The sequence below is a fragment of the Piliocolobus tephrosceles genome, chromosome 18 (genome assembly GCF_002776525.5).
Source record: "Piliocolobus tephrosceles isolate RC106 chromosome 18, ASM277652v3, whole genome shotgun sequence".
NCBI lineage: Eukaryota > Metazoa > Chordata > Mammalia > Primates > Cercopithecidae > Piliocolobus > Piliocolobus tephrosceles.
Genome location: NC_045451.1, coordinates 64,348,066 through 64,373,295, shown reverse-complemented (window position 1 = coordinate 64,373,295; position 25,230 = coordinate 64,348,066). Strand labels below are relative to the sequence as shown.

At 43.0% G+C, this 25,230-nt stretch overlaps 1 protein-coding gene across 1 annotated transcript in view; it reads left to right on the top strand.

Moving 5' to 3' along the window:
• DLGAP1 (DLG associated protein 1) overlaps positions 1-17,786 on the top strand; it is a 976,217-nt gene extending 958,431 nt beyond the window's left edge. The window contains exons 13-15 of the mRNA XM_023228478.2: positions 3,827-3,918; positions 11,183-11,335; positions 14,433-17,786. Of these exons, the coding sequence (XP_023084246.2) occupies positions 3,827-3,918; positions 11,183-11,335; positions 14,433-14,642 (455 nt within the window). The 3' untranslated portion in view covers positions 14,643-17,786. The remainder of the gene's footprint in view (positions 1-3,826; positions 3,919-11,182; positions 11,336-14,432) is intronic.
• Positions 17,787-25,230: the final 7,444 nt, after the last annotated feature.

The following is a 25,230-nucleotide window of genomic DNA, read 5'->3' as shown; positions in this document are numbered from 1 at the left end:
TTGCCTGGGTGACACAGCAGAGATAATTATTCTGTAAGATGCACTTGAATGTGCCCTAAGGGAGATGGGTGGAAAAACTGTTAACCACATCTGGGTTGAACAATCTGGGGAAAAAAAAAAAAAAAAAAAAGCATGACCAGAATGTGAAAGAGATCAACTCAACACCCACAGAGCTTTAACACCCCCATTCTAACTTTCAGAGAAAATCTGCTGCTGTTGGCTAGGGGGTCTCAACTGTGCTAGTGACATTGCCCCAATCTAACACTCAAAAAGACCCTTAGCTATCACCTTCCCAGGACCAGGAAAGACACCTGATGAACTCAGTGATGGGACTGAAATGGTCATTCTCTACTGCAGTGGTTTCCTCTGGGGATGAAAAGGAATGGGATGGGCTGGGCGCGGTGGCTCACGCCTGTAATCCCAGCACTTTGGGAGGCTGAGGTGGGCGGATCACGAGGTCAGGAGATCAAGACCATCCTGGCTAACATGGTGAAACCCCGCCTCTTCCAAAAAATACAAAAAATTAGTCTGGTCTGGTGGCGCCTGTAGTCCCAGCTACTCAGGAGGCTAAGCCAGGAGAATGGCGTGAACCTGGGAGGTGGAGCTTGCAGTGAGCCTAGGTCGCACCACTGCACTCCCGCCTGGGTGACAGAGCGAGATTCCGTCTCAAAAAAAAAAAAAAAAAGGAATGGGATAGGAGTGGAGAACATTTACTTTGTCTGTAGGGCTTCATTTCATAGGAGAGAGAGAAAAGGGAAAAAGAAAACAAATTCAGCAGGATATGGTGGCTAGAATCCCAGCACTCTGGGAGGCTGAGGTGAGAGGACTGCTTAAGTCCAGGAGTTCAAGACCAGCCTGGGCCACATAGTGAGACCCAAGGTTGGTTTAACCCACAGATGCAAAACCCATGGATACAGAGGGCCAACTGTATTTTTTTTTTCCACCCTGAAGGTTGGTATTGAACATTTTAGAGTAGTTTCGAAACAACATCGAGATGCTTCTTTCTTCTTCATTTCATTTCTTTACCAACTTTCAGCCTTTTTATTTCCGCTTTTTACTTCTACTGGTGTTTACCATTTATTGTTTATTAATTTCAACTTCCTCAAGGCATGGGCAACAAATGTGAAATTTACTTTTGGAAGAAAGAACTTACCTCACACACACAAGAGTGTCTAATGGAAAAAAACAAAACAAAACAAAAACTCCACTACAGCTTCTTTCTTAAAATTAAAGTGAGTTTTTAGTTCTCTGGAAAAGAAAGTGTGGAGGACGAGGAAATATGAGTCGTCATCTGCTTCTCCCAAGCCTCCCTGTTTCATGATCTCATTCTAGGCCCAAGCAGTCATCTCCCCACCCTGGACCTAGGAAAGGTCATCTTCTGGACACAGGAATTGCAAGTATCCCGGAGCCTGTAGGGAATTTCCATGCAAGGAACATGACAGCAAAAGCCCGGGCAACAGAAGGGCCGCAACTCCACCCCAGATACTTTGCCAGGGCTCTTGCCAGGCCATGCTGAATGAAGAAAGATGTCCCTTGTTTTACTTTTGAGAAGACATCTGAGTTAGCCCTAACTTACGTGGTTGCATGTTGCCCGAATAATATAGAATAATAGAACAGTCCTGTCTCCTCTTTTGAGAATCACTGTCTTACTCGGTTACTTTTATTATGGGAGTCTAATATATAGCTCAGGCATCAGACGTAATTGAGAACCATCAGCTCAAAGTTTTTAGGTAAATCAGAATAGTTGGAGTTTCTGTGATAGCTCCCAGGAGCTGTGGAACCCAGCCATCTGAGTGGAGACCTAGGTACCCTGGTCATAACCTCCCAGGATTCATTCTGAGATTTGCCAGTCTCACAGTCCTACCCTTCAGCAAGGTAATTCAGAGAGGTTTCCATAAACCTCAGAGCTTACCTACAGCCGCATGCTCACTTAGGAAGTGCCTGCTCCATATACCTTCTCAGAGCTGGAAGAGGTCACCCAGAGAGCATACCTGTCCCAGGAGACCAAGATATTCAGTCACCTTAGATAATCCAGACTTTGTTTTTCCTCTTCTCTTCTAGCCAGGGCAAGTGTGGCTCTCACAGTGGGCACATCCATAGAAGAGGTAGAGGTTTCTGATCCTAGGTAATAACCAATAATTATTAAGTGCCTACTGTACATCCAACACAGCCTAAGCAATTCAAATACACTAATGCTTTTAACCTTCACAACAACCCTCCAAATAGGTACCATTAGCCCCATTTTACATATGGGAAAGTAAAGATGGTGACTTGTCCAGGCAGTAGATGGTGAGGACTCTGGCCCACTCAGGCCCTGTGTCTCCAGAAGCTGTCCTTTCTGGGGATGTTAAGCAAAGGAGAGGAGGTCCTGCACAATTGATTTATTAGTTAAAGAGGAAAAGGATAACCATTCCAAGAGATTTTAAAAGCAGAGCAGAAAAATAGTTAAAACTTAGGCCCAAGAAATTGCTGCTAGATAGTTGTCAAGGGAGACCCCTCAAGATCATGGAGGGAGGGGACAGGTGTCTGCCTGTGAGCTGTTTGGTGTGGCTGGTGACATATTAGAGGAAATATAAATGCACCGAGTGACTTGTGGGAATGCTGAAATAGTTGAGTAACGCCTGCATAGAATGCGCATCAGAAACCATTATCTAGCCTGGCAGTTTAAAACAAATGAAGGAGCAAATTGCTAGAAAACCCTGGGCCAGAATGGAGTTTCTTATTCTTCGATTTCTGTCACTCAGAATTTGTGGGGAATGAGGTTGAGAAAGGCTTCATTCCACTTGGGTGTCTGGCTCTGTAAATTCACAATATCCGATTGCTTCAATCCTGTACCGTATCTCCCCGTGAAGATTTCCAGAGGCGCAAGTGCTCTTCTGAGACGTTCTCCTGCTTTACTTTTCGATCCCTTCCTTCCCGACCATTAGGGCACGTTGAGAACACCCTGGTGCGTAGCAGGGCAGCTGCACCCAGTCCCAAGGTGTGCAGGCGAGCCCCAGGGACACTGCAGAGGTGGGTAGTGCTCAGCAGAGACCAGCCCTGCTCGGTCTGAGCACGCCTGCCGGCAGCTGAAAGGTGCCTTAGATTGCTGGGGAGACAAGAAGTAGCCTGCTTGCAGAGACGGAGATTCTCAGCACGGTGCCTAGGGAATTCACTCTATGTTAACAGGAAGATTGGGCTGCGGAGTGTAAAAGCTGGGATGGCCTTGGTGTTTTCTAGGCAACAGGCTGAACATGTTCACTCCTTAGAAAATACTTCAGTCAGTCACAGCTCTTTCCTAACAGTACCAGTGGCTGAGCTCCGGAAAAGTAAGAAAGGATATGGATGGGATATGGTGAGTGCCAAGAGATTCCCCCTCCAGTTTAGTATTGCTTTCCTCGTGTTTGGGCTTGTATTAGAAAAACAAGCCAGCCGACCATGACGGCTGACTCCATCAATCCAAAACTATACTGGTAAACACTTGAAATTCATCCTTGCGGTAAAGGAAGTTAAAAAAAAAAAAAAAAAAAAGCAACAACTGTTTGCTTCTCTTGGTAACATCCAGTTCTTGGTAACATCAGTGCTGGAAAACTCCATTGCTCCCAAGAAATATGCAGGAGGAGCATGTGTTTTTCCAAGTTGATTTTATGACTTTAACCCAGGAGCCTCTGTGACATAGACCAACAGGGTAACAACAGTGATCGGGCTGTGTGGGTGGGCATGAGTGTTCAGTGTGTGTGTGCCTTTTTCCCTAAGTATTACAGCATAACTTCCTCTTTGCTTTACCAGACTAAATCTCAACAATGAAGCGAGATGTGTAAATTTCTCGTATGTTTGCTCTTTTCAGTTCTAGGAAAAATCCGAACGGCAGTGGGCAGTGCTCAACTTCTCATGGCCCAGAAATTCTACCAGTTCAGAGAACTGTGTGAAGAGAACCTGGTAAGTAACACTCTCCTTCTACAGATTCCCTGCTAGTGCCATGAGAAGAACATGTTACCAAGACTGGCCCAACTAAAGTAAAACTGATTTTGAACCAAGTCAAGGTCCATTGGAGTCTGTCACTTGGAACAGAGAATTGTCTGATGAATCTTATTTCCTGACTGTCTGAAAATTAAAGTATTTATTTTTCACTTCAATAATCTTAGAAGAAAAGATTCAATCAAGTTAAAACTATTTCCTGCTTTTTTTGTAACTGAAAATTTTCCATTTTCCTGGCTTTCACATGGCATCTCTGATTTTATTGTTCTTATCAAAATACGAAGCAACTTGATATTTCAAAAATAATATTGCCCAAAAAAAATCATTTTGGATAGTGATTTTCTTTCTAAAATAGCAGTCAATGACTATTTCCTAATCTGAGTTCTCTGTTTTAATTCAAGAGCCAGAAGTCAAGGATGTTACAAAATGTAGATTTGATGTCCTTGAGACAGATGAAGAATTCATCCTTCTTGGACATGCAAAAACAAAGCAAAACAGCCTGGGCGCAATGGCTCATGCCTGTAATCCCAACACTTTGGGAGGCCAAGGCAGGCGGATCGCCTGAGGTCAGGAGTTCGAGACCAGCCTGGCCAAGATGGTGAAACCCTGTCTCTACTAAAGATATAAAAATTATCTGGGTGTGGTGGCACGTGCCAGTAATCCCATCTACTGGGGAGGCTGAGGGAAGAGAATCGCTTGAACATAGGAGGCAGAGGTTGCAACGAGCTGAGATTGCGCCATTGCACTCTAGCTTGGGCAACAGAGTGAGACTTCGTCTAAAAAAATAAAGTAAAATAAATCCCTGCAAGAATAGCTTTTATTGCTCAATTGTTGGTCAAGCTGGGTCTAAAACAAAGAAAATGAAAAGCAACTTGTTTACCTTGTGGCAAGTGAAAACAATTATTAGCAATCTAAATGACTTAAAATATGATCTTAGAGGTTTTTGTTTTTCTTTTATCCCCAACAATTGACAGGCATGATTTTTGAGTTTTTGTTTTGTTTTGTTTTGAGATGGAGCCTCGCTCTGTCGCCCAGGCTGGAGTGCAATGGCGTGATCTCGGCTCACTGCAACCTCTGCCTCCCAGGTTCAAGCGATTCTCCTGCCTCAGCCCCCCAAGTAGCTGGGACTACAGGCACTTGCCACCATGTCCAGCTAATTTTTTGTATTATTGTTATTTTAGTAGAGATGGGGTTTCACCGTGTAAGCCAGGATAGTCTCAAACTCCCGACCTTGTGATCCTCCCATCTCAGCCTCCCAAAATGCTGGTATTTACAGGTGTGAGCCACGGCACCCGGCCAGTTTTAGAGTTTTAACCACTTCTTGTTAACAAGGAGAAATACAGACTAAAAGAAATTTATGTAGACAGGGATCAACCAAGAGAAAATATAAAGTATGGAAAAGTTGGTAGTCTCCATCCCTCTTTTCTTTTTGTAATCTCTCTTTAGGGCTATTCCCACACCCTCCCACTGCCTGCCTAATGCACACACATTTATAATTCGTTCTCCCCTCTCTCAGAAAAAATAAACTCACCCTTCTTCCAATTTTTCAGAAATTTATTATGGTTTATGAGATCATTATTAGTAGTAAATGTATTAATAAGTGAATTCAGTCCAAAAAATATTCTTTTTTTCTTTTTTGAGACAGAGTCTCGCTCTGTCGCCCAGGCTGGAGTGCAGTGGTGCCATCTCGGCTCACTGCAAGCTCCGCCTCCCGGGTTTACGCCATTCTCCTGGCTTAGCCTCCTGAGTAGCTGGGACTACAGGCGCCCGCCACCTCGCCCGGCTAGTTTTTTGTATTTTTTAGTAGAGATGGGGTTTCACCGTGTAGACCAGGATGGTCTCGATCTCCTGACCTCTTGATCCACCAGTCTCGGACTCCCAAAGTGCTGGGATTACAGGCTTGAGCCACTGCGCCCGGCCCAAAAAATACTCTATCAAGCTTCAGCTATGGGCCAGGTACAGAACTCCTGCTAATTTGCAAACTTGCTAATGTGTCACAGATCTCAATTAACATGATTCTCTGTGCTTTAAATATAAGAAAGCTTATATAAAGCTGTATTGCTCAAACATGTACATGAGGAATAGGTACATGAGGAAGTCAATGTGTACACAATACAGAGAAAACACATCTTGTTAAAAGAAATATATGATGAGCAACTATATTATGAAGAAGAATGTAAACATTGTACAAATTTTAAAGATGAAATTGCAGACAAAAGTTTTGAAAAATTTGCCGATTTCTTTTTTTTTTTCTTTTGAGACGGAGTCTCGCTCTGTCGCCCAGGCTGGAGTGCAGTGGCTGGATCTCAGCTCACTGCAAGCTCCGCCTCCCGGGTTCATGCCATTCTCCTGCCTCAGCCTCCCGAGTAGCTGGGACTACAGGCGCCCGCCACCTCGCCCGGCTAGTTTTTTGTATTTTTTAGTAGAGACGGGGGTTTCACCGGGTTAGCCAGGATGGTCTCGATCTCCTGACCTCGTGATCCGCCCGTCTCGGCCTCCCAAAGTGCTGGGATTACAGGCTTGAGCCACCGCGCCCGGTCAATTTTGTATTTTTAGTAGACAGGGTTTCTCCATGTTGGTCAGGCCAGTCTCAGAGTCCTGACCTCAGGTGATCCGCCCACCTGGCCACCCAAAGTGTTGGGATTACAGGCATGGGCCACCGTGCCCAGCCCAGAGTTTCACTCTTGTTGCCCAGGCTGGAGTGCAATGGCGCAATCTCAGCTCAGTGCAACCTCCACCTCCTGGTTCAAGCTATTCTCCTGCCTCAACCTCCCAAGTAGCTGGGTTTACAGGTGCCCACCACCACACCCAGCTAATTTTTTGTATTTTTAGTAGAGACGGGGTTTTACCATGTTGGCTAGGTTGGCTAGGCTGGTCTTGAACTCCTGACCTCAGGTGATCCACCCTCCTCAGCCTCCCAAAGTGTAGGGATTACAGGTGTGAGCCACTGCACCGGGTCCAAAAAATGTGTAGATTTCTAGAAAATGTTAACCTCATTAAAGCCAGCTTTTGACGTTTCCTAGTTCCTTATGGGCTCACATTTCTTGGCCACTAGAAGGACATAGGTGGTAAAATATGCTTCTCATATTTTAGGTAGACTGAGGCACACTGGGGGAAGACAGTCACAATGCTGGTCAAACCAGGCCCCTCCAGAAAAAAGACAGGAGCCTGACACGTGCCTGACACCATGCTGACAGCGTTTACATTCCTGTTCTGGTTACATGCTCAAAAAGAACACACGGAGTTGATAGTGACTTTTTTTTTTTTTCCCCCGAGAAGGAGTTTCACTCTGTTGCTCAGGCTGGTAGTGCAGTGGCGCGATCTCGGATCATTGCAACCTCCGCCTCCCGGGATCAAGTGATTCTCCTGCCTCAGCCTCCTGCATAGCTGGGACTATAGGCGCCCACCACCACACCCAGCTAATTTTTTATATTTTTAGTAGAGACGGGGTTTCGCCATGTTAGCCAGGCTGGTCTCAAACTCCTGACCTTGTGATCCTCCAGCCTCAACCTCCCAAAGTGCTGGGATTACTGGCATGATCCACCTCACCTGGATGGAGTGGACTCAGCTCCATGCTCCTTTGCCCCAGGAGGCACCGTGGCCTGGTGGCAGCACTGCTTAGGTCCACAGCTGCATGAAAGTGGCACCATGATTTGTCAGAACCAGACCCAGCCTCCTTTGATGAGTTCCTATTCTGAGGAGAAAAATCATAGCTCTATTTTGAAAACACTTACTCATTATCACGAACTAGACTCTCAGGCTTAGAATGAATAGACAAAAGTTGGCCTCTTCCAACATAACTAAACCAAGGACTCCAGCCTCCCTTGACCCTCCCCACTCTCCCCTCCAGCCCCCACCTCTGGTCTCCAAGGCAGCCTGTCTTAGATTAAGGAGTGAGCTGCCGCTTGGTATATCACACGACTCACTGATTTGGAGAATGGCTGAGCCTAAACGCTTTCTCTCTGTTTCTCTATCTTCTTAATGATGTGGGAGCAAAGAGATTCTTTATGAGAAGGGAACAAATTGCCCATTATACAGAGTTAAATACATTTAAGAAAACACTGGCAGGGCGGAGTGGCTTGTACCTACAATCCCAGCACTTGGGAGGTCGAGGCAGGAGGATCTTGTGGCCAGGAGTTCAAGACCAGCCTGAGCAACAATGTGAGACCCCATCGCTACAAAAAACACAAAAATTAGCCAGGCGTGGTGGTGCACGCCTGTAATCCCAGCCGCTCAGGAGGCTGAGGCAGGAGAGTCACTTGAACCTGGGAGGCAGAGGTTGCAGTGAGCTGAGATTGTGCCATTGCACTTCAGCCTGGGTAAGAAGAGCGATGCTCTGTCTCAAAAATAAATAAATAAATAAATAAATAGATATATTTATAAATTTATAGTTCCCAAATTGCCCAATAGTTGTAAAGTTCATTAAAAAATAAATTTTAGGCCGGGCGCGGTGGCTCAAGCCTGTAATCCCAGCACTTTGGGAGGCCGAGACGAGCGGATCATGAGGTCAGGAGATCGAGACCATCCTGGCTAACACGGTGAAACCTTGTCTCTACTAAAAATACAAAAACTAGCTGGGCGAGGTGGCAGGCGCCTGTAGTCTCAGCTACTCGGGAGGCTGAGGCAGGAGAATGGCATAAACCCGGGAGGCGGAGCTTGCGGTGAGCTGAGATCCGGCCACTGCACTCCAGTCCGGGCGACAAAGCAAGACTCCTCCTCAAAAAAAAAAAAAAAAACAAAATTAAAGTTTGTGTTTGATTCAGTATTAAAATCTATTCTAACGATGTCTGAATTAATGAAAGGGTTTCTCTGTAGTATTCTGATTTAGTAAACTAAAACAAAAAAAAAAGGGTTTTCAATATTTAGGTTTTCAGAATAGACAGATACAAGCTTTGACAAAGGGCCTCTTAAATATAGTTTGATGCTCCTACAATCCATTTGGCCTCATTGGTAACTAAAAGTAAACTATTCATATTTTGTAAATCAATGAAGTCTTGAGGTCATCAGGCCTACTGGCTACATTGTTTCGGTACATCAATGTACGAAATGATAGTTCCGTGGAATCAGAGAGTATAGGTACACTGCAGTGTTTTCTTTTCTCTTTTCCTTTCTTTTTTTGAGACAGCCTCACTCTGTTGCCCAGGCAGGTGTGCAGTGGTACAATCGTGGCTCATTGTAGCCTCCCACCTCCCAGGCTCAAGCGATCCTCCCACTTCCGCCTCCTGGGTAGCTGACACCACGGACACGTGGTCAAAGCTTGTACCTGTCTATTCTGGAAATCTAAATATTGAGAAATCCTTTTTTTTGTTTTAGTTTACTAAATCAGAATACTACAGAGAAACGCTTTCATTAATTCAGACGTCATTGGAATAGATTTTAATAATGAATCAAACACTTACAAACTGTAAAATTTATTTCTTCTCATGAACTTTAGAACTTTTGGGCACTTTGGGAACTATACATTTATTAATAGAGCTATTTATCTATTTTTGAGACAGAATGTCACTCTTGTCACCCAGTGGCACAACCTTGGCTCACTGCAACCTCCACCTCCCGGGTTCAAGAGATTCTCTTGCCTCAGCCTCCTGAGCAGCTGGGATTACAGGCATATGCCATCGTGCCTGGCCTATTTTTGTATTTTTAGTAGAGATGGGGTTTTGTCAGGTTGGCCAGGCTGGTCTCGAACTCCTGACCTCAGGTGTTCCACCCACTTTGGCCTCCCAAAGTGCTGGGATTACAGTTGTGAGCCACCACACCCAGCCTTCATTTATTTTTATTTTGAGGTAGGCCAATAATATTGGTGCACCCAAGGACTTAAAACATCTTTCCAATCCATTATTTTGATGGTCATCAACCTTGTACTTTCCAAAATTCTGATATCAGTTTTATTAGGGGTTAGTTTTAAAAGCATACACTGGCCTCCTGTTATTATAGGATGTGGAGTTTCACAGTCTGTCCAGTTGCCTGAAATACCAAGAGGTCACCATAACAGATACCCGTTAGGATCTTTTTTTGTTTTTTTTTTTTTTTGAGACAGAGTCTCGCCCTGTCACCCAGGCTGGAGTGCAGTGGCGCAATCTCGGCTCACTGCAAGCTCCGCCTCCCGGGTTCACACCATTCTCCTGCCTCAGCCTCCCGAGTGGCTGGGACTGCAGGTGCCCGCCACCATGCCTAGTTAATTTTTTGTATTTTTAGTAAAGACAGGGTTTCACCGTGTTAGCCAGGATGGTGTCGATCTCCTGACCTTGTGATCTGCCTGCCTGGGCCTCGCAAAGTGCTGGGATTACAGGCGTGAGCCACTGCGCCCGGCCCTAAGATCTCTTGACATGTGGAGGCTGCTACCCATCTCACCATAATGCCTTTAGCTACTGCTGCAGGTAGTGATTAACAAAGAGTATGACATTTTCAGTCTCCTAGCTGTGTTTTTTCTGTCTTAGGGCATATAAATTTAGGTTTATACATTCTGTTATCAGGGATATGTGGATGGGGCAAAGAAAGTCAATCCTGAAACACTAAAGAATGTTTACTATTACTTAGCAAATGGGTCGTTACAGACTTGTAGATATATGTATGTAGAGATAATGTGGTCTCACATTTGCTATATGATTTTACGGTCAATTTAAAATGAATGGATTTCCAAATGATTTTGTCAAAGCAGTCATATGATAAAATTACTTCCTATATTATTAAACATCTTAATTATTGAACACATAGTGCTTTGAAAATCCAATATTTTATTACTAATCCTTTGTTTACCCTAGTGTTTTACTTGATATGAATATTTAAACTAATCTTATTTTAGATTCCTTATCTGTTCTCTGAATAAATTGTATGGCATGTAGTTGAATACAAACTCTAATAATATACTGTATTTTTTTTTCAAAAATGGCATTTCCATTTAAATACGGTGTTTTAAAATGCATCCTGCAGTAGATCACACGTTCTGGGATTTTTCATATGTTTAGACCCTTCCCCCATACCATATTGAATTGATAGATGTGGTATCACAACAGAAGAGTTTTACAACCTTGACATTTGAGAATCACTGACTCAAACGGATGAGTGTATAAAATTACCATTTGTAACCTCACTTTTACCTCATGTCTGAAAACCAAAAGGAACTCATCCTCCTTACGTTGTTTGAAATATTTGAAAATGCCTCTTTGGGCCTGTGCTTGTCAAGAATTGCCTCTAAAGCATGAATGTTTTTCTTTCTCTTGTGCAGAATCCTAATGCTCATCCAAGACCCACCTCCCAGGATTTGGCGGGGTTTTGGGACATGCTGCAGTTGTCCATAGAAAATATTAGTATGAAATTTGATGAACTTCATCAGTTAAAGGCCAATAATTGGAAACAGATGGATCCTCTTGACAAGAAGGTAGAACAATGTAGATTTTGTATGGTTCATTTAAAAACCTGCACAAACACTGGACAGTCTAAATAGGCTTCTGCATTCAGTCCTGCTGTTTACAATGTGAAATGGAGCTGATATCATATTAATTTCATTGTAATGACAATGTTTACATAGTAATCATTTGGGATATTATCTGTAATATGTTTCAGGCATATTTTTAAAGAAAAACCTGTCTCTGTGAATTGGAAAATGGGAATGTGGCTTTTTTGTTAATTAAACTTTAAGTTAAACCATTTTAGTCACTGGAAGGAACTGCCTCCATTTTGCTTTTTAAACTAAAATAAATGACATTTTCAGTGCATGAATCCATAGAACAAGAATTCAACTTCCTTACACCCCTAGGATGTGTTTTCAAGAAAAATAGGATGCCCTGAAAAATAACTGACTTTGATAATCATTTCATAAATATAGTAATAAAGAAATTACTGTTGTTCAAGTCTAAAAATATATATACCATAAAGTTTCACAGTAATTATATAAATGTTGGGATTTTTTTTTTTTTCAAAAGAGTTTTGCTTTTGGTTGATTTGCCTTGGGGAATATTGCTCACCGGGGTCCTCATGCAACAGTTTAGAAATAAAGACTTAAATTCTTTTACTTTAATTAATCAACTGTAATTTTCACGTTTGATTATGGTGTTCCACGAGGCTCACACAGGTATCCAACATCCAGCTCCCCAGGCTGGCATGTCGAACGTGACTTTTTTAACCCTTTGCTTTCCTATGGCCTCAGGTCAAATAATTCCAAGAGAATCAACCTCTGAAAATTGAATGGCTGTTCCCTTGAAATGCTGGTGGCCCTTTTCTTTTCAGGTCCCCTCACCCGTCAGAGAGCTAACAGCAATCTAATCCATTCTGCTGCCGCATAGCATGTTTTCAGGGTTCTTGGGGTCAGTGGGCTCCCAGGAAAAATCCAGTCCCAAGGGACCATCTGTAAGTGACAAGAGGGTGATGCTGTCATCGCTGTCCCCCATTTCCAATTCTGTCACCATCAAAATGGGGGTTGTAGTGTTAAGTTGGAAAGTACTGTTGATATACATGTGGCCTCTCAGTTGGGAAGCCAAACATTTGCACCCGATCTAGTTTTCTTGAATCTGTGTTTAAAACTATCTGCTAGATAAGCTTTAAATCAGTCTTATTTTAAGGAAATACTACAAGTGCACACACACTGGTAACTTAGTTTCCAGAGCTGATCAATCTAATTTCTTATTCTTTTAATTATATATATTTTTTAATAATCATTGTTGGCCGGGCGCGGTGGCTCATGTCTGTAATCCCAGCACTTTGGGAGGCCAAGGCGGGTGGATCACTTGAGTCCAGGAGTTCAAGACCAGCCTGGGCAACATGGTGAAACGCCATCTCTACAGAAAATACAAAAATTAGCTGGGCATGGCAGTGCACACTTATAGTGCCAGCTATTGGGAGGCTGAGGTGGGAGGACTGCTTGAAATCGAAGAGTTTGAGTCTGCAGTGAGCCATGATTGCGCCACTGCACTCCAGCCTGGGTGACAGAGCAAGACCTTCTCTCAAAAATAAAAATAATAATTGTTTAAAAAATCAAAATGTATAAGAAAAGGAAAATGACTAAAAAATTCCAGTATTCATATTTCTAAAAATATCTACTGAGTTATTCCACAATGAAGATTTAAAATGTCTAAAAGAAGTGACGCTAAGAATTGATATATGTAACCTGATATTTACATAGTAAATCATTAGTTAGCTTGATTTTTAAGTTTTTTAATGGACTTTGCCTATGATCAGAGCTTTTCATCACCCCATGAACCTGAGGAGAAAAATGAATAAGCATAATCAGACTTGGTAGAATATAGTTTGCACTCCAGGCTCTCCTTTTTTCTCTTTTAAGCCACACAGACTCCACCTTAGACAGCCGGTGGGGCAGCTCCAGGGTGAGAAGCTGAACTAGGCACTTGCCCTGGCAGGCAGGGAGGAATTGCTGTGTTGAGCATTGGTGTTAAGACACAAAGAGTGCCTATGGAGAATCACCGAATCTATATTTTAAGATAATGTTCCCGCTTCGTTTTATGAGAATGGAGGGTATTCTATTCAAAATGAAAGCATCAGTTTATCTGCACCCTTTCACAGTCTACAACTTCAACCTTCTTTCCCTAAAAATCCTTTGTGGTCTAGATGCCATTCTTTCCTGCTGCATTTTTTTTAATGCCAAAGAGATGACTGTCTTTTGTTTTTGCAGTGGCATTGAAAATATCCGCCCGTTTCATAGTTTGCTGCTGATAAGAGGAATGACCTCTTTCATCCTGTGTCAACTTTTCATGGCATAGTTTCTGCCCCTGTGATTGGAATTGCCTCCTGGGCCACCACAGTTATCCCGAGGTCCCTAGTCAGAGTCACCTTGGAACTGACTGAACTCTGGAGTGTAGGAAACATCTAATGGCGTCCCTCTCCCGTGACCCTGTATATTGTATATTGCTTGTGTGTTCGTGTGTGGTGTGCAAAAAGGTCTAACCTGGTGTAGCACCAACAAAGCTAAAGAATACAATCTGATATTTCTTCTTCCTCCTTTGGTTATTTAGGTTTGGTGGCAAGGGGAGGGTGGATGGGCCGGGGACAGGACGGACAAGTTTTTAAGCTCTGAACCAAGCTTGCACCCGGTGACTTGCGTCCTTAGAAGGGATGCAGGGGTTCTAAGATGCTGCTGCAGCCGCTGCTTCCTGGCCCATCTCTGGCACCAGGAGGAGTTTGGAGTCTCCAGAGAGAACCACACTCAATGTGCTGGGAGCCGCAGGCTTTCCGCAGGGGGCCTTTACAATACCCACTTCCTTCCCTTGGAGAGACCTAGTTCTGCAACCCAGCCTTACCCCGGGCCTTAAGCTTACCGGGATTTTTTTTTTTTTTTTTTTTTTTCCTGCATCTTTTGAATACCCAAGCCAGAATAAGGAAGAAAAAAGTAGATATGCAGTGTGCAGATCAGAACTAACCACCCCTAGGTAAAAAATGTGTGTTCTAACTACTGACCTATCCCAGTTTTTCCCAAGCTTGTCCTGAGAAGCTGTGTAATGTCCTGAACCTTCTGCTTTGATCAGGAGAGAAGGGCCCCTCCACCAGTGCCAAAGAAGCCGGCGAAGGGCCCCGCGCCGCTGATCCGGGAGCGCCCGCTGGAGAGCTCGCAGCGCCCGGAGGCCCGCCAGCGCCTGATGGCCGCCAAGCGCGCCGCGTCCGTCCGCCAGAACTCGGCCACCGAGAGCGCCGAGAGCATCGAGATCTACATCCCCGAGGCGCAGACCCGGCTCTGAGCGCCCTGCAGCCCGGCCGCCGCCGCCAAGTATCTGTCCCCCCCCCCCCCGCCACCCCTCTGCCGGCTCCCTCTTCCCCTCCGAGCCCGTCTGTTTCCGAGCTCAGTGACTTCCACTGTCGTGGTGTAGTTGTCCATCTCGCAGGAGCCGCCCCCCAGTCCCCCCGAAGCCCCCCACTTCCCCAACCCGTTTGCCCATCTTCTTCACCGAGCTTCGCCCCCTGTCCTGATGCCGTCACCCTGCCTCGTACTGAGATCCAACCCTTTATTTTCTGGGCAAAGCCAAACCCACCTGTGTAGAAGTGACGCCTTTAGGTCACCCGCCATCCTCAGTTCTCTCGAGCTAGTCTGTTCAGCAATATAAAACCATAGGGTATTTCAGAAATCCAGTATCACAGGGTGATCCTTTGGGACTTACCGTCTTCCACATGAAAGAAACTAGGCCTCCGATTCCCTTTATTTCCCCTAAATGGTTATTCTTTTTAAAAGGCAGATGGAGCACTTTATTCACAACCTCAGAAATCACACCATCTCACTGGAATCCATGAGGGACACAGAGAGAGGGGACCAAGCCTGGCCTGGGGGTGGGGGACCTGGATGTGTAGCAAGGATGGGAGAAGCGAAATCTGCAGGTGCTGGGGGGCACCTGCATACTCACAGCTGCACAAACTGCCTCACTGTTACTTCATCAATCACAGCTTCAAATGTTTCCATCAGCAGAAGATTGTAAATTCGATCTTTCAGGGAAATTAATCTATTCTGAAAGGCAATAACATGAAGCAAGGCAAAGGAGGCACTGATGGTTTAGGATACTACTTAAGGGATTTTTTTGTCCTATTATTAAGAAAATCTAGACCTGAAATGTTTTCTCAACTCTTATTGTACTGTGTATATTTATACTGTTGTCGTGGCGGCTGTTTTTAAAGGGAAAGTGTCGGTTCTATTAATTTGTTACTGTCCATCCAGGTAGGCCTACCTGATTCCACATATATAAGTACATATCTGCTTGTAAAGCGCTGTAAATGGCAGCAAGGCTGTTTTCAGAGAAGAGTTTGGGTTTTCCTACCATCCCTTTGAATGCTACACATCCGTCTATTTTAACCCAAGTAGTTCGTATTTCAGATATATTTTCTCCTTTCGTCTCCTCTCACTACTAGAGTCCAGTAGTACCTAGCATAGGATTCTGTCCTATGTCAAATGGCTAAAGTAAATTTTGACCCCAATAGACATGCTGCCTCATTCAAAAGAGCTAGCGCCGTCATCTTGAGGTTCCAGGTAGTGAGAGAAGAAATTCGACCTGCCAGGGTCAACAGCCATGAAGAGGTGGGGGGAGTCATGATTCATAAACACTGAAAGAAATCAAGGCTTTTGGCAGAGAGTGTTGATTTAGATTTTTAGTCATGATTGACGGGCAGTATGCATCGGTGTCTAGCTGAAGTTGTCTTTAAATGCCCTTACTCGTCGCAGTTTAAACGCTTAGGATGTGGCAATCTTAAGTATCCCTGGCATTTTATGTCCAGCTCACATCCTAAAGCATTAGAAATTAAAAACGAAAGACTTTTAAACACATACATCAAATATGCTTGCACCAGAGAAGCTTTTTAAAATACACTCTCATAGCCAGGTGCTAATTTAATTTTACTTATGAAATTAAGAGAGGTGATGGGTTCTAGCAACAAATATTTTCACGGACATACTCTAAAACCACTAGAGAATTCGCTACCTCTCAGAGCCATCGATGCTTTGAGCTACCTTTATAAACAGGGCACAAATGTTCATTGCTGTGGTTTACAAGAAAAGGGCTACTCACTTATTTTGAAACCAACCAACCAACTTTGAACTAGGGTGAACAAAGCACTTTGAGTGCTTTGTCAAATGGGAGCATACAGAGATTTTGAGCTTCAAGTATTTGCTAGTTTTAAAAAGAATACACCTTTTCTTTACCTTGTAGCAGCAATTAAAAGTCACACAAAGCTTGCATCCAGTAGGGCCAACTGCCACTTGGGTAGCCTATGGTCACATTCAATACTGAGAATGACTTGGAACTCACCGATTAATACGAAAGAAGCAGCGTTCATCCCAAGACTCATGCTCACAATTACAGCTCCGTGCCCTGAGGTAGAGTTAAGATTTGGATTAAGAAATAGATTTCCAATACGATTCAAGATCATCCTACAATATTTTCTGTGGAAACTAATTTAGCCCATGATATTTTAAAGAGAGACAAGAGAAGGCCTATTTATCCTGTCTAAGTGAACGGTATTTGTATATTCATAAGCTATTTTTGGTAAGAATTTTAAATCTTTTAGCTCAAGGCCTACAGGGCATCATGACCTTTGCCTTCCTTGAAAATACAATTTAAATTATACAAACACTTTATAAAAAACTAATTATTGATGTTAGACATGACCCCACACAATGCTGCTTGACCCCTGAAACTGACATTCATGAGCATAAGCTTTGTTACATCGTTCTTTTTGATGTAATTTGTAGAAATGTTTTTTAGTTCATAATGGAAAATGTATGTACCCTGAAAAATTACTTATTTTGTTTAACTTTGGTATAAAGGTGTTGGGCATTTTCTTGGGGAGGGGGGGATTACAAAAGAAGTTTGTCTCCCACATCAAAAAACGTTCAAAGAAATTAAGTATTTATTATATTTTTTGCAGATGTTTCCATACAATTCACATAACCTTTTTGTAAAGAGAGATGAAGAAATGGATTAAAGATTTTTAATATTTGAAATGGTAAATAGAACTAATTTATTTGTAATATATTTCTGTTATTTATAGATGTTTCCTTAATGTTTTACTGTGCATTACCACTTTCATTTAAGCCTTATCCTTGTGAATTTACCATTTCTTTTTTAAAACATGTCTAGATGCATATTTTAAATAACTGGAATGTAAATCACTAGCATATCTGAATTCCCAAATGTAATTTTTAAAAATTATTTTGGTTTGGAAAAAAAAGATTCATTTGAAAGCCTTCAGATGGAGGGGTGGGGAACATTTTTACGGCTTTATGAATTGGAATTTCATAGGCTTATTTACCTAGACTGTGTGTGAACAAAAAAAATTGTAAATAGATGAATGTTTCCCATAATGTAAAAAGAAGAAATTAATAAAATAATTAATGCACTGCTTTCAGGTTGGTGTGTTTTTTCTAAAGTCCCACTTCTTCCAAAATATAACTCATTGTCTTTTGAGGGGAATACTTCTGCAGTTAAGAAGCATATCATTCTAGGCCGGGCGCAGTGGCTCAAGCCTGTAATCCCAGCACTTTGGGAGGCCGACACGGGTGGATCGCGAGGTCAGGAGATCGAGACCATCCTGGCTAACACGGTGAAACCCCGTCTCTACTAAAAAATACAAAAATCTAGCCGGGCGAGGTGGCGGGCGCCTGTAGTCCCAGCTACTCGGGAGGCTGAGGCAGGAGAATGGCGTAAACCCGGGAGGCAGAGCTTGCAGTGAGCTGAGATCCGGCCACTGCACTCCCGCCCAGGTGACACAGCGAGACTCCGTCTCAAAAAAAAAAAAAAAAAAAAGAAGCATATCATTCTAACTTACACTGTACAGCACATGTGCTATTCATTGTTGATGAGGCAGGGAGAACTTACATCCTGTTTAAAGGGGTTTCAATACTGAAGAACTAAAAAAGTCCTTTTACTCTGATAATCACTCTGGTGAAGTTTCAGTTCAGAAGCTGAGACTAACTTTCTGTTTTATGAAGGAGTGATGAACCTTTCAAATGTGCAAATTCATGTCAGTTTTACCTACTTTGATTTCTTTGCATACATTTCATCCACTTTGTTTCCTATACAACTCTCAAGTGTAGGGAAAATCAGAAAAATGCTTTGTAGCTTTCATTCCATCCTTGCAATAATGAAAAACTGTGCCTCACTGAGGTTTAGTGACTTGCCCAACGTGCCACAATTATTAAAAGACAGGTTTGAGTCCAGAGCCCAGGGCTTTATTGAGCTCCTTTAGTGCCGTCGCTGTTATTCTTGCCACGTTTAAAATTGGTAATTATTTGCCATTGTCAATTTTATCTGGTTTTCATTTAGGTCATATTTGTAAACTTTATATATGTATAAAAAAAATACAAATTTGGCCAGGTGCAGTGGCTCACACCTGTAATCCCAATACTTTGGGAGGCTGAGGCGGGTGAATCACCTGAGGTCAAAAATTTGAGACCAGCCTGGCCAACATGGTGAAACCCTGTCTCTACTAAAAATACAAAATTAGCCAGACGTGTTGGCACATGTCTGTAATCCCAGCTACTCGGGAGGCTGAGTGAGGCAGGAGAAATGCTTGAACCCAAGAGGTGGAGGTTGCAATGAACAGAGATTACACCACTATACTCTAGCCTGGGTGACAGAACAAGACTCTGTTTCCAAAAAAAAAATACAAATTGACCCCAAAAAAGGGTAAATTAGAATTTTTTATGATGTGGACTTGCACTTATTTGTTACCTGAAAATGCCACAACTCTAAAACTTGTTTCCACAGTGCTTCCTCCTAATCCCCACCAACTTTTCACCTACACGCAACAACCTTGGAAATTAGTAAGTACATGAGCCACTTTTTCTCATTTTTGTACATAAGCAAGACCTATGCCAGTCATCAGAATAACACACTGTACTTTTGCAACTGCTTTGAAAGAGGAATGATCAAGTGACTAAATCTCTGTGAGGTTACAAAGGCCTCATTACTTTGGTTCATGCACTGACTATTCATGTAGTCTGAACCGTGATTATACTTTTTGCCTTTTCACAGATTAATTCATCTGTTTCATCGGGGCTCTTTAAACATTTTAGCTAATCCCAAAACAAAATGAGTTAGCTTTTGCATGTAGAAATCTGAATTTCAGTGAAGCCATTTCCCTTATTACAGAGTTCACCCTCCAAAAAAAAAAAAAATGTAACTTAGGTTTTATATACAAATTGAACAAAATTGTTTGTTCTGAACATGGCTTTTCTTTTTATATCTTTGAAATCCACCCCTTGAGAATATAAACTGATTTTGCTTTAAATAAATGACATCTTAAAAATCATGGCGTCTGAACGTGTTCATTCTTGAATGCCACTGATACTAAAGGGTGCTGAAATTTACCTCGGGTTTGCTCAATAGGCTGTTTGACTTGCAGCTGCTCAGCCAAGATCGAATCAACTCATTTTGCAAACAAACTAGTGGCCCTGTCTGAGAACCCTCTCTCAGCTCTAATTCAATTACCAGCACAAGTTTACTTACAGTGGCTGGGAGTCACTCATCCTCTCCCATAGTCCTGTGCTCTCCTCTGGGTTTACTGCTGGTCCAGGAAGGTGTCATCAGAAAATCGCAGGAATGTGAAGCTCCAGAGTGACTCCTGATTCCGGTGTCTTGGCTTAGACAGCCAAGGGATTATTCCTATAGGTCTTCTTTGTAAATGAGCACAGGCCTGGACTTAGAGAAGATGGCTGAGAGCAAGCAAACGGTTTCGTAAATGCCAGCTCAAGCTCTGCCATGCAGTTGATGGAGCTGTTGCTATTCATGGAGCAAAATATTGTCACTAGTGCTGATTACGATTGCCACATTCCCTCTTCACACTTCTTGTCTGTCTTCTTGAAGAAGTAGGTGCTAATTTCATCTGGAAACTTGATAGGTAAATTAGTGTTATTAGCAAGCTTCTTTTGAGATCTCAATGAAGAGGTTCTTCAATTGAAAAACTCTTCCCTTCACTTTGGAAAATGGGAAGTTGGAGCAAACAGAGCCTGCCATTTTTTCTTCTGTCACAGTGGGGGAAAACGCATTCTTCCTGTTGACTCTACAAGGAGATTATAAGCAACAATTTCAGATTTCTGTAGTCTTAAATCCAGATACTTTTACTGCTTCTGAGGACCAATGCGCTACAAATAAAAACCATCCCAGCATAGCTACCCTTCAGAGATTTGTAAATATAGTTTTCAGTTGATGAACACTTCCTTCTTTCTCTGAGCAGTTTCAATTATGAAAAGTAAGCAGAAACATCTAAGGAGCTGGAAGATACAATAGATGTCCCCATATGGTATTGTCGAAGAAACATCTCCCTAGGTTTCAATAAAAATATTCTACTAACTGAAAAAGGGAGGGTTCATTTTAGAGGATTTGTGTGTGTGCGCCTTAGGGAGTAAACACTTGCTATATGAAAATGTGTACTGCTGTATGTGACTTTTTAAAAAATACCAGATTTGTCACACCATTTCCTTTCTAGAATAAAATCTAATGTGCTTTATAACCTCAGCCGGTATGATGTTTGTCTGTAATTCCCAAGTGGAAGAAGAAGCAAATTTCAAAGACAGAACTTGAGCAAAAGTGAAAAGGGGATAGTTTAAATAATTTACCCTTAGATTCCTTTCCTGTTTGGTTTAATTTAACGTATTTCCTGAGAAGCCCCTCCTCCTCAACACGCTCCTGGAAAAAAGTCCTGCTTCCTTTACTGAGGAGGGGTTGACCTTTTCTCTTCTCTGCAGCCTGGCCGCTGGCCGGAGCAATACCTGGGAGGTCTTGGTGAGCCTGGCACTTCCAACATTGAGTTTGGCAAACATGAAAGCAACTCAACGGCTCCTGAACTTTTCCTTAACATTAGTCAAGCAAGGAAATGAGTCTGGAATGACTGAAGAGGGATACTTTCCAAGGAGCTGGTGCCTGTGTGTCTAGTTTTGAGTTAATGCACCAGGGATACCTTGACCAGCAGGTTGTTCAAAATGAAATCCAGGCAATCTTGCAGAGAGAGTGAAAATTGATCAATAGTTTGGAACACTGGAACAGTGGAGAGGGGTTGGCACAGGAAAATGGGGATTTGCAAACTGAATTCAAGTGAGGGTTAAGCACTTCGTCAATAATGGTGACGTGGGGGAATGATTATTTAGAGAATTCTGGGTAATTCTGCAGAAAAAAAAAGAAAGGAAAACTCTCTACCAAGGAGGACCTAAGATGTTTTGGCATCAACCTGTTCAAGGATCCATCAGTGGCTAAACTCATCGTGTTCTTAAGAGCACTTTATTTGAAGATAGGATGAGGAGGCCAATGACCAACTATTCTTCCAGCAAAGACAACACATTAGAATTGAGTTAAATATTCAACTGAGAGAATTTGGGTTAAATATTAAAGAAATGCTTATGTAAAAGAGAATACCGGCTCTTAACAGCCATGAGAAACTCAATACATCTCCCAAGATAAATCCTTCTGACAGAACCATGTCACTGGGACGAGTCTCCTGAAGAGGGCAGGTCTTCCATACCTATTAGTATTTGTCTGTTGGATGGTAGATGCATAAAAGACAGGGCTCCCTACTCCATGATCCCTGTTGGCTTCAGCCCAAAGTAGTGATTCCCCAGTAACTCCAGAGTCACAAAGACAGTGGGCAAGTCCTCACATACTCCACCAGACACACCCAGGTGTCATTTTGATGATCACATTCTGGCTTGGGGTCAGATAGGAAAGCATTTCCCTGGGCTTATAAGATGGTTACAAATATTTCCAGCATTTCTCTTGAAAGCTTGACTCACTCTCTCACCAGCCTCAAAATTTTGCCCAGCAGGTTCAGGGGCAAATGTAACTGGGTAAGAGCCTAGATTTGAAGCCAGATTACCTGGTTTGATCCCAGCTCTACCCTTTACTAGCTGTGTATTTTTTGGCAAGTTAGTTCATTTCTCTGTCCCTTACTTTTCCCATTTGTACAATTAGGATGAAAATAGTACCCATTTCAGCCTGGGCGCAGCGGCTCACACCCATAATCCCAGCATTTCGGGAGGCCAAGGTGGGTGGATCACCTAAGGTCAGGAGTTCGAGGCCAGCTTGACCAACATGGAGAAACCCCATCTCTACTAAAAATACAAAATTACCTGGCCATGGTGGTGCATGCCTGTAATCCCAGCTACTCAGGAGGCTGAGGCAGGAGAATTGCTTGAACCTGGGAGGCGTGGAGGTTGCAGTGAGCCGAGATCACGCCACTGTACTCGAGCCTGGGCAACAAGAGTGAAACTCCCATCTTCAAAAAAAAAAAAAGGAAGAAAGAAAGAAAATAGTACCCATTTCATAGGGTTTTTATAAGAATTAAATGAATTAACCTACGTAAAACTGTTAAACCAATCCCAGGTACATGGTCAGCACTAAATAAATGTTAAGTGCCATTATTATTATTATTATTATTACTATTAATTTGTGCCGTGGCTGGACTGTTTCATGTGTATTCTGTAGCTCAGTCCTTACGACAACCCTGTGCTATGAGGTGGTCACTACAAGTGAGTTACAGAACTCCGAGGAGGCTCCCAAGGTTCCTGGCAAGTGACAGATCGAGTATTTGAATTCAGTCTGACACGAGATCTTTTGTTCACACAGGTGTGATACGTGCAAGACAGAGCAATTTATTTGTTGCGTTCTTTTTGCTGATAAAAAGTACACAAGTTGCCGGGCGCGGTGGCTCAAGCCTGTAACTCCAGCACTTTGGGAGGCCGAGACGGGCGGATCACAAGGTTAGGAGATCGAGACCATCCTGGCTAACACGGTGAAACCCCGTCCCTACTAAAAATACAAAAAAACTAGCCGGGCGAGGTGGCGGGCGCCTGTAGTCCCAGCTACTCCGGAGGCTGAGGCAGGAGAATGGCGGAAACCCGGGAGGCGGAGCTTGCAGTGAGCTGAGATCCAGCCACTGCACTCCAGCCTGGGCAACAGACTCCGTCTCAAAAAAAAAAAAAAAAAAAAAAAAAAAAAAGTACACAAGAAAATTTTAAAGACAACAAAAGGGTAGACAATGACAGGAGAGCCACTTTACACTCTAGTTGTTTGCTGTGATACTGAGTATCTTTGAACAGCTTATTGTATGTACATCCTGTATATTTATTGTATGTATATCCTTCCACATTTATCTATGAATGTACAAATGCGTATATAATTTTTTCCCACAAAATGGTACCATGCTATACACATTCCCTTTACTGTTTGCCTTTTTTATGTTGTAATGTATTCTTCCATTGCAGAAAACTGTGATCTGCCTTTTCTCTTTGATGGCTTCATACGTTTCCATGTTATGAATGAGCCATAATACATTATGTAGTCCATCTATTCACAGACATTTAGGCTGTTTCTGTTGCTCGCTATGATAAAAAAAATAATAATCTGCAGTGAAAATCGTTTTATCATATATCTTCAGTACATGTGGAGGTGCATTTATAGGTTCTTTTCATAGACAAATAGACATGCATTTTTGTTTTTAAATATTATCAAATGGCTTTCCAAAAAGGCTGCATTGATTTCCCCTTCACCAAACATGGATAAGTTTTAGCACCTACCTTTGGAAACAATGAAACAAAGCATTCAGAAAGCAAATTGGAAGAGATGCTAAAAAGAAAGAAAAGAAAAGAAAAGAGAAAAGAAAAGAAAGAAAAGAAAAAAGAGAAAAGAAAAAAAAGTCCGGGCGCAGTGGCTCCCACCTGTAATCCCAGCACTTTGGAAGACCGAGGCGGGCGGATCACGAGGTCAGGAGATCACGACCATCCTAGGTAACACGGTGAAACCCCGTCTCTACTAAAAATACAAAAAAAAAAAAAAAAAAAAAAAAAAAAAATAGCCGGGCGTGGTGACGGGCGCCTGTAGTCCCAGCTACCCGGGAGGCGGAGGCAGGAGAATGGCGTGAACCAGGCAGGCGGAGCTTGCAGTGAGATCTCACCACTGCCCTCCAGCTTGGGGAGGGTATCTCTAGAAACGTGTAGGGGAGGTGGTTTTAGTGCAATATTTTCTGTTTCTTTTTTGAGACAGTCTCGCTCTGTCACTTAGGCTGGGGTGCAGTGGCGCGATCTCGGCTCACTGCAAGCTCCACATCCCGGGTTCACGCCATTCTCCTGCCTCAGCCTCCCGAGTAGCTGGGACTACAGGCGCCCGCCACCCCGCCCGGCTAAATTTTTCTGTGCATTTTTAGTAGAAACGGGGTGTCACCGTGTTGGCCAGGATGGTCTCGATCTCCTGACCTCGTGATCCGCCTGACCTCATGATCCGCCCACCTCGGCCTCCCAAAGTGCTGGGATTACAGGTATGAGCCACCGTGCCCGGCTAGTGCAACGTTTTCTATAATTCCCAGAATAAAGCCACTAGAACTGAAGGAAGAAGTAAGCACAGTCCTCGCCCTGTGTGAACGCATCTGGGAATTGGGTCTATTTGCGCATACCTCAGATGCTGGCATAAGAACCCTCTGCTGAACAGGGCAGGTGCTCAACATGCAGGACCCGTCAGGAAAAGAATAGAGCAGAAACACTTGGGTGGTGAGGTTTATGGCACAGGACACCAACTCTTAGGGTTGGCAGTTGCTTTTTTCTTCCTCATCTTATTTTTTAAATGAAATTCTATTTCTAGAAAGACTTTGAAATGCTTTACAGAATTAAAGCATAAAATACACAGCCACAAAACAGAACAAAACATGTCCTTTGCAGCAACGTGGATGCAGCTGGAGGTCATTATCCTAAGAGAATTAACACAGAAATAGAAAACCAAATGCATGTTTTCGCTTATAAGTGGGAGCTAAATGTTGGGTACATACAAACACAAAGATGGTGACAACAGAAACTGGGATTTTGAA